Source organism: Maylandia zebra, unplaced genomic scaffold (genome assembly GCF_041146795.1).
Source record: "Maylandia zebra isolate NMK-2024a unplaced genomic scaffold, Mzebra_GT3a scaffold11, whole genome shotgun sequence".
Lineage (NCBI taxonomy): Eukaryota > Metazoa > Chordata > Actinopteri > Cichliformes > Cichlidae > Maylandia > Maylandia zebra.
In genome coordinates this window covers 1704776-1719970 of record NW_027490041.1, presented here as the reverse complement: position 1 = coordinate 1719970, position 15195 = coordinate 1704776, and the positions used below count along the sequence as shown (strand labels likewise).

Here is a 15195-nt window from a genome sequence, read left to right as displayed (position 1 = left end):
AAGATAATTTGATGTGAATTAGCATTACATTAGTGAGGAGTTAATGCTAAGTAGACTGCCATTAGCAGGTAATGCTAATTTAAGGTTAATAGGAATTGGCATCTAATGCTAATACCATATTTTCTTGCTTTAACCCTTTAAAACTGGTCAGAGTGGGCACACTCCGTTTTGCGCAACTATTTTTAAATCCCGGTAGCACTGTAATCACGTGAGCTAGCGCAATAATTTTTTTTGCATATGAAACCTGAGGAGTTGTATTTACATCTTATGCCATCAGCTTGTCCTAGGTTACAGTTTCCTTCCACATATGCTTAGGACTCATATTGCTCTGCTGGAAATAGTTTATTTTGATGCATATGCTGTTATTTTGCAAATTTGCAGTATAATATTTATTTTCGTTTTTCCTGCAGTATATAAAAATTGGTGTATTTCAAAAATAAAACTATGAAGGCACTCAAAATAAATTTCCTGAGGTGGGAAACTATTTTGTGCAACTTTTTTGTATTTACAGTTTTGAGGGATAAGCCTCTTAAATTTCTCTAACTAGAAATATATGTTAAAAAAACAAAAACGATTTTCAATTTTTTTGTAGTTTATTGCACTTTTTTGCAATTTATGTAATTACTATGCACTTAATACATACATATTATTAAAATTTAGGCTGTAATGGTTGTATTGATGTATAGCAACTTGAAATGCTCCCAAAAATGGCTCCACAGCATGTAAAAATATAATATAAGCTCTGGCGGACTTGGTTCTATGGTAGGTCTTAAAGGGTTAAATCAATATCAGTAGCTAATCCGATTGTTCAGTCTGACGTCAGGTGAAGTCATTTTTATGCATTTAAGAGCTGTGTTGAATTCAACATTACAAACTGAACATTAGAACTATCCTCTTCTCCAGGATTTTCCTGATTTAACATTTCAATATGACATTTCCAGCGCTTTGTTTTCTCTGCTCACAGACAAAACAGATACACGCATGTATATACAGCCCACGTCCAGCTCTGCATGCACTCCTGCTCCATTTCTATAGAGAATAAACAACGTAACACAATCATTCTCCATTGTTTTCAACTCAACCAGCTGCATTTAATGAAGGAGTTTGAATTTACTTTACAACAGCTGCTGTTGTTTCCTGTCTGCATTCATGTTCTTAACTGTACTCCACACATTCTGAACTGGTGTACCGTAATTGTCGGGCTATAAGCCGCTACTTTTTGCACAAGCTTTGAGCCCTGCGGCTTTTAGTCAGGTGCGGCTTTTCTATGGATTGTCCATGAGCGGATTTGTTTTGTTTGCTCCGCTGTTGTACGGCACTACGTTGCCTGGCGGAAGGATCGGGGTTCAAGAGTGGTATGTTGGTCACATGTCCATCCGTCAGGCAACGTAGTGCAGTACGAGGTAGCGCGAAAAACAAACTTCAAAGTAGCGCTACCCGTTCAGCTGGAGGCCTGGATGATGAGCGGCGATAAACTTGCAAAAAGCAAGTTATGCCCAACTCCACCATTGGATTCTGACAGCGTGGAAAAGTGTGAAAACATCCACGATCACCAACAGATTTCGAAGGGCTGAATGCTGCATGATGGAGAGGAGGACACCGCCACGGCCCTTCTGAGGGTGTTCGACTCTGACACTGACAACGAGGATTTCTTTGGTTTTGAAAGTGACAACGAAAGAAAGAAGCTGAGAGTGGATGACGAAGCCACCCTGAGCCTGTTTGTTTCCGACACTGGAGGAGAGGACTTTGGTGGTTTTAGTGCGCAGGAAGATGGTGGTGAATGACTGACTTTTCTTCTTGTTAAAGCCGTGTCACTGCACCTGAGCCTAAAAGGTAGTCCGAATCAATTGTTCTGGTGTGCTGTAGGTTATTGTTATGTACTACATTTGTTACTCATTTATGAAGCACAGTACATGTTTTGTACTTGTAATTACCGCTACTTGTACATATACCTAAAAAGTTATGCAAATATGTACCCATAACTTGTTTTTCAAAATATTAATAAAAGGGGTGTGTCTCCAAACAGCCATCTCTTTCCTGACAATTCCCTTTGTGCATATTCTCTTACATATGATAAGTCAACATTGAAACACCTGCGGCTTTTAGTCAGGTGCGGCTAATGTATGTACAAAACAGGATTTTCCCCTGATTTTAGCTTGTGCGGCTAATATTCAGGTGCGCTCTGTAGTCTGGGAAATACGGTAGTTCTTCCTAAAGTACTGCAGTATTCCTGCCAGTACATCCTTTTAGTTTTCCTAACTGTTTCCTCTGATGCTCGTTGCTATTCTTTCCTCAATGCAAATTCATGCTAAGCTCCTTCATATCCATCCCTGTTTCTAAACCTGTAATAATTGCTTTAATGTGTCTTTGGCCTAATTATGAGTCTGTCCACATGTTTGTAGTTCCCCACTTGCTTTGGTTTCTTAGCTCTGATTCTCTCAAATTTATCCTTGAAATCATTTACTGGCATCTCTCCCTCTCACTCCCACTATCCCCAGAACACCAGAGTATGCATCTCCTGGTTTATCCTATGGCCTCTTTGCATTTTCTCCAATCATCCCTGTTTATAGAGTCTCACCCCATCTGCAGGCAGTCCAAGAGAAACTGCCTCTGCCATTTTCTTCTTCTTAATCTTTGATTTTTCTCTTCACTTTCTCCATTGGGTCTTCTTAGACGCACTTTCCAGAAAGCAGCAACATTTTTTGTGCCCCATTTTTCAAATTGTGCATCTTACTTCAGCTTAATGTGTTTCCTGTTTTGTTTTTACACAGGTCATGTAAAAGAAATCCTACCAGAGACTCGACAAAGCTGAACTGAAAGACAGCACAGGCAATAAATCAGAGCAGCACAGAACTTAAGCTCATGGTCCATAGAAGCTGGGCTCTACAGGTGTACCAGGACAAGCTTAGTGTAAGTCCCTCGAAAAAGTTTCACTTGTGCTGTTTCGGTGTAAATTACTGGTTTGTTTGAACAATTTCATCAGCTGAACCATAAATACTCCAAAACAATTTCTTTGTGACTCAGTGTGATTTTTCATTTTGTAATATTAGCATGTCAAACTCTACATTCTCTACACAGATGAGAAATGAAGTGTATTTAATAATAAAAGTTATCTCTCAGAGACAAAGTTAGTGTCTCATTCAGGTCTGTATCTGAGTAGCCTCAGACACATGCAGTGCTCATATTTTCTGTTTTGTGTGTCACTCAGACCTCTTCCTGACAGGGGCAGCAATTTCATTTAAAGTCCCATTCACTGATACAGGCTGCTGGAGCTCCAACCAGGAGGGTACACACATGATCCAGGGAAAAAAATTATATATGGTCTCTTAGATAAATATTAAGAGGTCCTGTGTTTTACTAAAAAATCAAAGTAGTAAAACACAGGACCTTTGGGTTAGATATAAGGTGATTTGACAAATCATGTCTGTTGTAAATGAGTAAGCCATTTATCGACCTGACTCAGGTTTTAAATCATCATCAGAAAAGACTGAATCCTGACCTGAGAATCCCAAGTGTACACTTTGGACTCTCCACTGCAGAAAATAGAAGCTTCAGTCCTGAATCCTGCAGGTTGTTGTTACCCAGATCCAGCTCTGTCAGACGGGAGGACTGGGAGCTCAGGACTGAGGACAGAGCTTCACAGCTTCTGTCTGACAGGTTACAGCCACTCAGTCTGAAGAAAGGATGACAAGAAGACATGAAACACTTGTGTTAAAGTATATTCATGGTGCCATGAGGAGCTACTACATTTACAATATTTCAACACTGTTTCAGGACATGCTGGAATCCTTATTGCCTCATGTTACAAAAGACAAATGTGGCAGTTTAGTGTGATTTGGATGGATTCATTAAAAAAACAAAACATAAACACTGTTAATTTTTTCCAAATGAAATTGATTAAATGATGTTAATTGATGAAAAAAAAATCGATATTGCTTGATCTGACCTCAGCGTTTCCAGTTTGCAGTATTGACTCTTCATCCCAGCAGACAGAAGCTTCAGTCCTGAATCCTGCAGGTTGTTGTTACCCAGGTCCAGCTCTGTCAGATGGGAGGACTGGGAGCTCAGGACTGAGGACAGAGCTTCACAGCTTCTGTCTGACAGGTTACAGCCACTCAGTCTGAAATCAAGGTGGAAGGGAGACAAGATCAACCAAACAAATCAGAGCTTTATTGCTTTTTTATTGTTTTTAAGCAGAAATCAGTGAGGTGCTGGTAGATTCTGTTCTTTTGGTTTATTACCCAATAACACACACATACACTAATATTTGTGACTTTTGTAATAGTAGCATTTACAATGCAAAGCAACAGCGATCACAGATTGAAGGGGCCTGAATAAAACTACAATGCAGTGATTTTTAAGATGACCTGTTCTTCCAATTTCCAACAACAGATTTCTCCAACCTTACAGTTAAAAATAATTCTTTATCTCATACTGAATCTTGGTGCACCTCCCCCCAGTTTATTAAAATGAAGAGGTACTGAAGTTGCTGTAAGTGATGTGTGATGCCACTGATTTCCTTTCTGATCCAATACAAAGTAAAATTCAGGCTGGTATCTGCGATACTGATGAAAACTATTCCTTCAGAATCAATACAAGACATAAGAAAATATGATGTTTTGTATAACATAAAAAGCCTGAATTTTAAAATATTCAGTTAATAATCAAAAACAGATGTGACTGAAAATAATAAAACTGAGAAACATTTTATGGCCATTCGATCCTTTTACAACCATTGCAAGAGCTTGGTTGGCATAGCCGGCAATACGTTGGATAGTAATAAGTCCGGTGGGTGATGGGCTCCACCAGGGCTGCCCTTTGTCACCGATTCTGTTCATAAATTTTATGTTTAAAGGCTGTATCAAAAGTTCATTCAAGTTACAATATTGTGGTCAAAAGTTCTCCTTTTTTCTTTTATACTATACAACTACGCTGTCTCATGGTTTTAGGACATGGATCTGTCATAGAAGAAATCTATGAACACTTTTAATCAATATTTTAAAAATAAACATGATCACAGATTTACTCACAGAGCCTTGTTGGAGGCTTTGACCACTGGCAGCAGCCTCAGAAGAGCCTCCTCTGAAGCAGAGTATTTCTTCAGGTCAAACACATCCAGATCTTCTTCTGATGACAGTAAGATGAAGACCAGAGCTGACCACTGAGCAGGAGACAGTTTATCTGTGGAGAGACTTCCTGATCTCAGGGACTGTTGGATCTCCTCCACTAGAGAACGATCATCCAGTTCATTCAGACAGTGGAACAGATTGATGCTTTTCTCTGCAGACAGATTCTCACTGAGCTTCTTCTTGATGTACTGGACTGTTTCCTGATTGGTCTGTGAGCTACTTCCTGTCTGTGTCAGCAGACCTCGTAGGAGAGTCTGATTGGTCTGCAGTGAAAGACCCAGGAGGAAGCGGAGGAACAAGTCCAGGTGTCCATTTGGACTCTGTAAGGCCTTGTTCACAGCACTCTGGTGGAGAGATTGTAGGTTTGGTTTGTTAAATAATTTAGATTTCTTGGATGTTGTTTGTTGTTGTTCCAGCAGATTGAGTCCAGAGTTGATGAAGGTCAGATGGACATGAAGAGCAGCCAGAAACTCCTGAACACTCAGATGGATGAAGCAGAACACCTTGTCCTGGTACAGTCCTCTCTCCTCTTTAAAGATCTGTGTGAACACTCCTGAGTACACTGAGGCTGCTCTGATATCGATGCCACACTCTGTCAGGTCTGATTCATAGAAGATCAGGTTTCCTTTCTGCAGCTGATCAAAAGCCAGTTTTCCCAGAGACTCCATCATCTTCCTGCTCTCTGGACTCCAGTGTGGATCTGTCTCAGCTCCTCCATCATACTTGACCTTCTTCACTTTGGCCTGAACCACCAGGAAGTGGATGTACATCTCAGTCAGGGTGTTGGGCAGCTGTCCTCCCTCTCTGGTTTCCAGCACATCCTCCAGAACTGTAGCAGTGATCCAGCAGAAGACTGGGATGTGACACATGATGTGGAGGCTTCGTGATGTCTTGATGTGGGAGATGATCCTGCTGGCCTGCTCCTCATCTCTGAATCTCTTCCTGAAGTACTCCTCCTTCTGTGGGTCAGTGAACCCTCTGACCTCTGTCACCATGCCAACACAGTCAGGAGGGATCTGATTGGCTGCTGCAGGTCGTGTGGTTATCCAGAGGTGAGCAGAGGGAAGCAGTTTCCCCCTGATGAGGTTTATCAGCAGCACATCCACTGAGGTGGACTTTCTAGGGTCAGTTAGGATTGTAGTTTTGTGGAAGTCCAGAGGAAGTCGACACTCATCCAGACCATCAAAGATGAACACAACCTGGAAGTCTTCAAAGCTGCAGATTCCTGCTTCTTTGGTTTCAGTAAAGAAGTGATGAACAAGTCCCACCAAGCTGAACTTTCCCTCTTTCAGCACATTCAGCTCTCTGAAAGTGAATGGAAATATGAACTGGATGTCCTGGTTGGCTTTGTCTTCAGCCCAGTCCAGGCTGTATTTCTGTGTTAAGACTGTTTTCCCAATGCCAGCCACTCCCTTTGTCAGCACTGTTCTGATTGGTTCATCTCTTCCAGGTGAGGCTTTAAAGATGTCTTCTTGTCTGATGGTTGTTTCTGGTCTGTCTGGTTTCCTGGATGCTGTTTCAATCTGTCTGACCTCATGTTCATCATTGACCTCTGCAGTCCCTCCCTCTGTGATGTAGAGCTCTGTGTAGATCTGATTCAGAAGGGTTGGGTTTCCTGCTTTAGCGATGCCCTCAAACACACACTGGAACTTCTTCTTCAGCTTAGACTTAAGGTTACGATGACAAACAGCAGCTGGAAGTTCTGAAGAATAATAATAAAAATACAACTTTAACAATCATATTTTACAAAATGCTGATGACAATTTCTGAGCAGGGATAGCTCAGTAGGTAGAGTGGTTGCCCCATGATCGGAAGGTCGGGGGTTCGATTCCCCTTAACAGCTACCCTGAGGTACCCCTGAGCAAGGTACCGTCCCTACACACTGCTCCCCGGGCGCCCAATGGCTGCCCACTGCTTCACTGAGTGAATGGGTTAAATGCAGAGAGCAATTTCCCCACGGGGCTCAATAAAGTACAATAAAGTACACACAAAAGTTCTTGACCCACTGAGAAATGACTGAACACACTGGTGTCACAAGTCTCTCATTTATCCAGCAGCTTAAATCTTTAGATAAATCCTCTTACGTCTCTGCAGACGGTCAGCCAGCTCCTCCTGCTTCATTCTCCTCAGGAAGTCCACTGTGATCTTCACAAATGCCTCTCTGCTGTTTCTCCTCTGCTCATCATCCTCCCTCTGAAACTCCAAGCACTGGGGCTTATTTGGATTCAGAGCCTTCTGGATCTTCTTCAGCTCGTTCTTCACAAAAGTGATGATGTTGTCCTCCAGCAGCTGGAACAGAATATTTATGAATGACCCACCACTCTGAACTTTAGTCTCCACAACATCCACTTCTTTACCATCAAGGGGCATATCATCCGCGAACTCTTTACCAATTATAGGTTTGACTTTATCTGATTAACTGAGACTTTGTCCACAACTCCATGATCCCAAAACGTTGATGCTGTTCATATGAATGCAGCGATTTCAGTGGGAGAAACATTTCACTGGTGTTCAGAGCTGAACTACCAACAGGTTGATGATCAAAGCCAGAAACTTGGAGATGTTTCAGGTGACTGAGTTGATCGTACAGACAACTGGTCTTAAAGGTTCACTCTGTTTACACATACAGATCAGTATTTAAGGTTTGACTCTCATCATCCACTGGGGCACAAACTGGGCGTCATCAGGACACTACAACACAGAACAAACACCATCCCCACAGACACAGCAGCCAGCGAAGCAGAAGAACTTCACATCAAGAAGGTCCTGAGTAAATGTGAACGCTGGTTTGAGGTTTGAAAACATCCAGATGAACAGAATCAAGCTTTTTTGGGATTTACGTACCTGGATGATTGAGCATCAAGACACAACTCTGTGACTTTTCTCAGATGAATCAATCCTCTCCTCCAGCTTTGTTTACATCTACCAGCCCTGTGGCGCTGCCCAGGGAAATAATCTATGTGAGAGGTGGAAAGTCATACAGGTGTCTGCTCCTGCCTTCAGTTATCTTTATCTACTGTGTGTCAACTGGCTGAACCTCCTCCAACTGTCTACTGTCTCCCTAAACTCAACAATGACTTAGTGATCTATCCATTCTCTGACCAAAGACATCCTGCTGCAGGAGGTTAACATAGCAGCCAATGATGATCCCACTCTCTGTGAACAACACATTTGGACCTGATTTGCTGCTCTGGTTTACACGTGAACTTCCACTGCTGCTGTCACCAAGTTGAGAGGCTCTACAGAAAAACTGGACTTGTCCATAAAAATCATAAACTACATTACAAGGACAGCATTGCTCAATCAACTCTAATTACTACTGACATGTTATCTCTTCTAACTAAGGTACAGACACTCAAACTTGCTGCTTTCAGTGAGAAGTCAAATGTCTGAATATGAGCTGGAAGCTGCTGAGAGTCCTCCTCCTTCCCGTGGGGTTTACTTTCTCTACTACTTTCACTATAAACATGCCCCTTTCATGCACCTGCAGAGGGCCACCAGCAGATGGAGCTGTCTTAAACAAATCCACTTGGATAGTTAGCTGTAGATGATTTTCTCAGTATGATTGTAGGACTTTGAGTTATTCTTTAGATTTATTTAAACTCCTATATTGTGCACAAGTGTTGAGCGACCCATAATTTCTCTGTACTTTTCATAAGAGCAGCCAGACTTTCAGCTGGTTTTTCTTTTTTAAGAGCTCAAAGTTATTGAAGAAACAGTTATTCAGCTTCATTCCCACTGATCTCGACTACAAACTGTTTCACTTTGGTTTCTGTTTAAAGCCTCGATGTTTAAAACGTTTCCCTGTGATCACATTTGCAACGTCTGATTTCAAAGTTTGTTTTCTTTTGGTCATTTAGTCCACAGAGTCCTTGGTGTTCTGAAAGGGACCTATAAATAAATGCATTATTATTAATATTAATAATAAAGTAGTTGTTGTACATGTACAGACCATAAATATGGAGTCCAGCTGTGTTTGATGCTGCTGGGCAGACTGACCACTGGGAACCTCTGAGCTCTGCTGGTCCACTCTGTGGAGGAACCATGAAGGATTAGATCAACACAGGATAAAGATCCAGGAGTTTCTGCTCAAATAACTTCATCTGAATCAAGTCTGTCAAGTTTTAGACTCTCAGATTCTGAAGATATATTTTCTGTTTTCTATGAACTTTCTTTCATCAGTGATGGAAGTGATGATGCTGCAGAAGCTCAGAGGAAACTTTGAGAAAACTGTGATGAACCATCAACTAATGCTCTCAGGAGGCCAAAGGTCCCTGAATGTAACTGTGCAGTAGATTCATCGAGTGTTTGAAACCTGACCACTTCCATATGTTTTCATTCTAACACAAGTAGTCCTTTTCTCATTGCTTTGATTTGAGTTTTCTGAGTCTCGTATTTGGAGTCGAGTCTAATCAATGATCTGACAGAAGAACATTAAAAAGGATTTAGCAGTGCTGTCAAAATTAACATGTAGGGTTAGGGTTAGGGGTTCATCTGTTATCATGATTAACATGATAAAAACCTTTAACACGACACATCTGGAGAGCAGAACGACTCAAAATCCCTGAAATGTTTCTATCAACGCACTTCGAGCAGTTTGTCCGAGTAGAGTTACAATTGCACACGTGCAGATGTGCAGCACATCTGTTAGTGACGGCAGCTGAACCAATCAGCTCAATATGGAAGATGACAAACACACACTGACCTCTCGATGGAAAGTTTGAGTATTAAAAAAATAACAAGACGGACCAGCCGACCAACATGAAGGATTCTGCACATCGTGACAGAAGGAATTTTCTTTTCACCGAAGCACTTCCAGCTTAAAATATCACAACAATGCAAAGCACTGATGACACAACTGCCAAGTGGACAAACTGCAGACCTGTTAGTGTTGTTAATAACATAGTTTTGGTTCCTCGTGTCAAAGACTTGAAGAAGAGTGACAGAGAGTGTTAGACTGCTGCAGGATCAGTGCCACCTCCACAGACCTGTGAAGAAAATGATTGTTTGACAGATGGGCTCAGATTCAGGATCAGCTGAGGAGTTTGTGGCTGACAGAATCCTGCAGGTACAGAGCAGAGCCCATCATTAGCATGCAGGACTGTCCCTGGGGGGGTCGGCTCATTCAGGAGCTTAATCAATGTTTACATGTTCAATAAACATGTTAAGTGTGTAAATTTGCCCTTTTCTCTCGAGTCTGTTTGCTCATGAAATGAACTTTGATTCGTTTACATTAAAAATGATGTTTAATGGTGATTAATCCAAATGAATCCACAGTAACCCTGTGATGAGTCTGATTAAACATTTTCATTAACAGCAGTAATATAGATTATATATTATTATATATTAGTGCACACTTAGCTTTTAGTATATATGTTTGTTACAAAGTTGTATTTACAGCAGAGAAGCTGAGTTAAAGACTGAAAACTATTCAAAGTCTCTTTGAATTGAAGCGTTTAACATTCTTTGTGTTTATTCTGCATTGACTTCATTATATGGTGTAAACGTCTGTTACAGGCTTAAATATAAAGTTGGAAAAATGTAACTGCAGCTATTGATCAAGTAATTGTGATTAATCAGGATTAATGACAGAAGATTGTGTCATTAATTAGTCATGTTTTAATCTACTGACAGCACTAGTGTTCACTCTGGTGCCTCCAACTGTTTTACGCCCTTTCAACACCTTCGTGGTCAAAAGTGTACACGCACAAAATCTACAATAAAACCCTCACGCAGCAATAGGACAGACACACAATCCATTTATCTCTGTGTCTCAAACACACACACGTGTATTCAAAGCCTCGATTTGTTCATATTTCATCTGTTGTGTTTTTATCTTCAGCGTTTTCAGTGTTGCTGCATTTACACCAAAAATGTTTCCATTGATGAATCAGATTGATTTGAATGTGTTTCATCCATACAAATCCCTCCCTGGTGGTCACATGACTCTATAACATAACAGGAGTCATGTGACAAGAGTTTCATGCTGTAAAATGTCAAAATGGTTGAATGTGGTGGAGTAAAAATGTGAGATATCAACTACTTTTCTTCAATATGAAATGTTTGCAGGGCCTGACAGGAAGTGGACGGACGCTCTGATCACTTCCTGTTTGCTGAAGTGGGTTTTCAGTTGTTTAGAAACCAAAGGCTTGTTTTAAAAGACAGTTTAAATGGGACTGAGGGAACGACGTGTTTGTAGTTTATATCCAACAACATCAAGCAGTTTAATCAAAGAGTTCATGTTGCTAACAGCTCACCTCTCTGCAGCAGACACAGGCTGGACTTTAAAATCAATGAAGCGACCAGCAGACGCATCACTCTGTAAGGACACAGAGCTGGGTGGTTTCTGATTGACGCTAAAAGTAAGTGAACATGAAACATGTGTCACATCCAATGTGTCCAATACATTACATAAAAAGTATAAATAAAGTATAAATTGTTAAATAGTAAAAGCTGATTAAAATTTCAAACATTTTAATACTGACATGAACTTACTTTTCGTCAGATGACTTTTTTTGCCCTAAATTACGAAAGAAATGCTTCACCCGCTTGCTCTTAGAGGACACAGAGCTGGGTGGAGGTCCAGGCTGGTTCCTGTGAATAATGATGCAGCAGTGATGTGAGTGCTGAGCTGTGACATGGAGAAGAGTCATGGACAGTTAGAGATGGTCATCTCACCTCTGAGCTTTGGTCTGGCTCTCATGTTCCCCACACAGAGTGCTTTTAGAGGGAGGGACTCCCTCCTCTCTGTCCTCACACTGATCCATGCTGCTCAATTCACATCAGCTCACACACACTTTCTACCTGCAGAGGAAACACAAATCATTCATGTGCACATCAGCTGAAATCCTCCTTTCATCATGTGTGCTGTCCAAATATCAGCCGCTTCTTTCCTGCTTCATCTCAGTGTCAGCTGGATGCAGTCAGACAGCAGTGTGAGGCAGAGGAAGCTGCCATCAGCTGCTCTGCTATCAGTCCACTAGATGGAGCCTGAAGCACACACGATGCATTCACTGACACACACTGAGTCACTGTGACTGGAAGCTTCAGTCAGTCCAACCCGTGTGAACAACATTTTAAACGTTTCAGCTGATCCAGGATTCAAAGAGGATCAGCAGAGTTAAAGCTTCACACTAATTCTTGCTGCTGAGTTTGCAGAGAACTGCACACACACTGATTCACTGCTAATGAGAAGCTTCTTCCATCCAGTAATTCATCATCCATCAGCTCTGCTGCTGCTCTCAGTCCTGGACTCTGATCACACACTAAAAGCAGCTTTTTAACTCGTGTCTGTAAGAACTCTTAGTGTTAGCTTAGTGTTAGCTTAGCTTTAGCTTAGTGTTAGCTTAGCGTTAGCTTAGCGTTAGCATGCTGTGTGCTAGCTTAGCGTCAGAGCTCTGCAGGTGTCTCGTGTGTAAATATTAATCACAGTGACAGTAAAGGAGGTAAAGGGCTGTGACGTCATCACGTACGCTGCGTCCTCTGTGGGCTCTGAGTGAACTCAAAGTACAAACTACAAGTACACAAACACGAACGTAGCTCAGAGTGGCGGACACACTCGGCCTCGTTGGTCCAGCTGTGAGTCCGTTACCGTGAACTATGGAGCGGCAGATTTGTGCTGAACTAAGCTGCACACAGCTGATGTTAGCCAGGAAACATTACACACTGACTTTAATGGAGAGACCGGAAATACAAACACACACAGTTTGTTGTGTGAAGAAATCAAACACGAGCTGAACAAACAGTAAAGTTCCTAAAGACAAACTGTTAAAGGAGGAAACAAAGCAAACTTACAGTTTCTTCACACACCAACAACAAGCTCCACTCCACACCTGGACACTAAACACGGACACACAGGTGAGCTGCTTCCTGGAAGGAGGCGGGGCTCCACCTGAAACTCAGCACAGGTGGGAGGGGCTCAGCTCTGTGTGTGCTGATGTGTTAACTTTAAAAATATGCCGTCTGACTGCTCAGACTGAGTCAGAGTAAAGTTCACATGCTGACGTGTGGAGACATGAAACCTTGTTGTAGCTGCAGGTGTGAACACACTGATCCCAGATCAGCTCTGCTGTATTTGTAACATGAACATTTCTGCTGCAAAGCTTCAAATGTTCAGCATGTTTCTCTGTTTCCAGTCTATAGATCCAGTCACACTTTCTACCTTCACCTGTGCAGTAAAGACTGAGAGCAGAGCTGAAAGCAAGCGTCCAATCAGTGAGCAGCATCAACACCTGAGCTTCATTCAGACTCTGTTATTGAAGATGTTGTTGGTACAAAGTTCATCTGCTGCTCACATGAATCCATGAAAGATTTATTTCACTGAATGTTTCTTCAAAGCTCGTTTCAACCTGTTGAAGTCATGAATGAAAGTGCAGACTGAGAGTGGATCACATGATGTTTGAGGTGTGTCATGTGACATGTTCAGTATTGTCACACATGTCTAGATTGTCCCTGATATCATAACTGCTCAAACACTGATGATTATATTTGAAGAATTATTCCTGATGGCAGCAAAGTTTGAATGGAGCTCTCTGTCTGTGCTGATTTGTCGCCCTCTGGAGGTCAAAGCACAAACTGCATGATGTCACTGTAACCACCACAGAGACAGGAAGTGTTTTTATGACTGAAACACTGAAATGATGCTAACGGCTGTCGTTAGGCTCACTGACAGCAGTGCTGATGTGTTCATGTCAAACACTGGCTCAGGTCAGACTCCTTCATCCTTCTCCAGCGTGAGGCCGCCCTCAGACCCACAGGAGCTCTGACCTTTGACCTCCTGACCCTAACCATTTTAGTCTTGTTGCATCTGCAAATCCATCCAAACTGTAGCCGAGCAAAAGAAGCTGGAAGTTGTTCTATGAATGATGTTGTTGAAGGAGCTTGGAAAGAAAAGCGTCTGGACTTCTTTAAGTTGCTTGAAGAGGGACATGGACGTCTTAACGCCCACTCACATCCTGGGACATTTGATCACAGGAAATCACATGATAGCGTGGGGCTAGATCTCACAATGGGTTCACCCAAGACACGAGTAGTTCTTTCTGTTTCTCGTGCACGGGAGAGAACTGGACCAATGCCGTTCCTTCGCTTGACCACAGTTGCTCTCGTCCGTTCCCTCGTAACACTGTTCTTTTATTGAGGTTCATTAACATACACGTGAACAAAGGTACTAGTCTGTATGTTATGTAGGTGTGTGTGTGTGTGTGTGTGTGTGTGTGTGTGTGTGTGTGTGTGTGTGTGTGTGTGTGTGGAGTCAGAGTGTGACCCATAAACGACTTCCCTAAACCTGCTGGTCTGGAAGTCCAGCAGTTCATCTAAACAAAAGGCACTTAGACTAAAACAGACATCCTACCACAAAACAATAAGAAGGTAGCACCTCTCCCATGATCCCAGGACGTGGGTGTGAATGCCAGAACACTCTGGAGTCACACAAAGTCTTTAAAGACTACTATCATTACACAATTGGTTCTACACCTCTGAGCATATATGGTTAGATATTCCCCAATAACAATGACAATGATAAAATATAAATCCAACAATGGTTTTCAGGGTTTTTATCGTTAACTTCGTTTCCCTGGGTCTTTTCCCGTGTTGTAGTCGTGTGTCTTATTTTGAAAGAAATGTTTACGCGTTACCATAGCGACCAGAGAGCATTAAGGGTGCAGACAGGTGCATCCAACAACATTTTATTTTCCCTTATTTGATTTATGGACCTAACTGTATGAACTGGACTTTGGCTTTAATGCTGCTCCTCTTCATCATTGCTGTGTTGCATTTCCATCATTCTGCTGCTGGATTCACTGCAGGCTTTAACAAACACTCCTTTGGGTCCAGGCCCAGCCACGTGTTTGTAAGCTGCTGTGCTCCTCACAAATAAAGCCTGAAGCAGCTCAGACTGTTAGAAGCAGCACTGAGCCCTGTTACAGTTATAGTGTTAGAGCAGCGGCTGCAGCCTACAGCATTTAAACTAGCTGACAGTAAACACATCAGTCCAGATGTTACCACATTACTTTGTGATGCTGAGAGTTAAAGGAGACTGGCTGATTAAAATCCCATTCCTTACATCACC

General features: G+C 42.0%; 1 protein-coding gene and 1 long non-coding RNA gene across 2 annotated transcripts; both read right to left on the bottom strand.

Moving 5' to 3' along the window:
- Positions 1-3897: 3897 nt before the first annotated feature.
- On the bottom strand, positions 3898-7499 carry LOC143416075 (protein NLRC3-like). The gene is made up of 3 exons (XM_076881449.1): positions 7214-7499; positions 5031-6831; positions 3898-4120 (listed from the first exon to the last, which is right to left on the bottom strand). Exons 1-3 carry the CDS (start codon positions 7497-7499, stop codon positions 3898-3900), a joined length of 2310 nt encoding a protein of 769 aa, XP_076737564.1.
- Positions 7500-11591: 4092 nt separating this feature from the next.
- Positions 11592-12996, bottom strand: LOC143415905 (uncharacterized). The gene is made up of 3 exons (XR_013096333.1): positions 12924-12996; positions 11808-11933; positions 11592-11723 (listed from the first exon to the last, which is right to left on the bottom strand). It is a non-coding gene; the product is annotated as an uncharacterized LOC143415905 (long non-coding RNA).
- Between the last annotated feature and the right edge of the window lie 2199 nt (positions 12997-15195).

Bases quoted from the DNA above. Each gene is read 5' to 3' on its own strand.
- LOC143416075 (XM_076881449.1), bottom strand. From the start codon at position 7,499: ATGCCCCTTGATGGTAAAGAAGTGGATGTTGTGGAGACTAAAGTTCAG. The intron at 6,832-7,213 runs GTAAGAGGATTT...ATTATTCTTCAG, and splicing joins GGCTGACCGTCTGCAGAGAC to AACTTCCAGCTGCTGTTTGT. The intron at 4,121-5,030 runs GTGAGTAAATCT...CCTTGATTTCAG, and splicing joins AAAGCCTCCAACAAGGCTCT to ACTGAGTGGCTGTAACCTGT.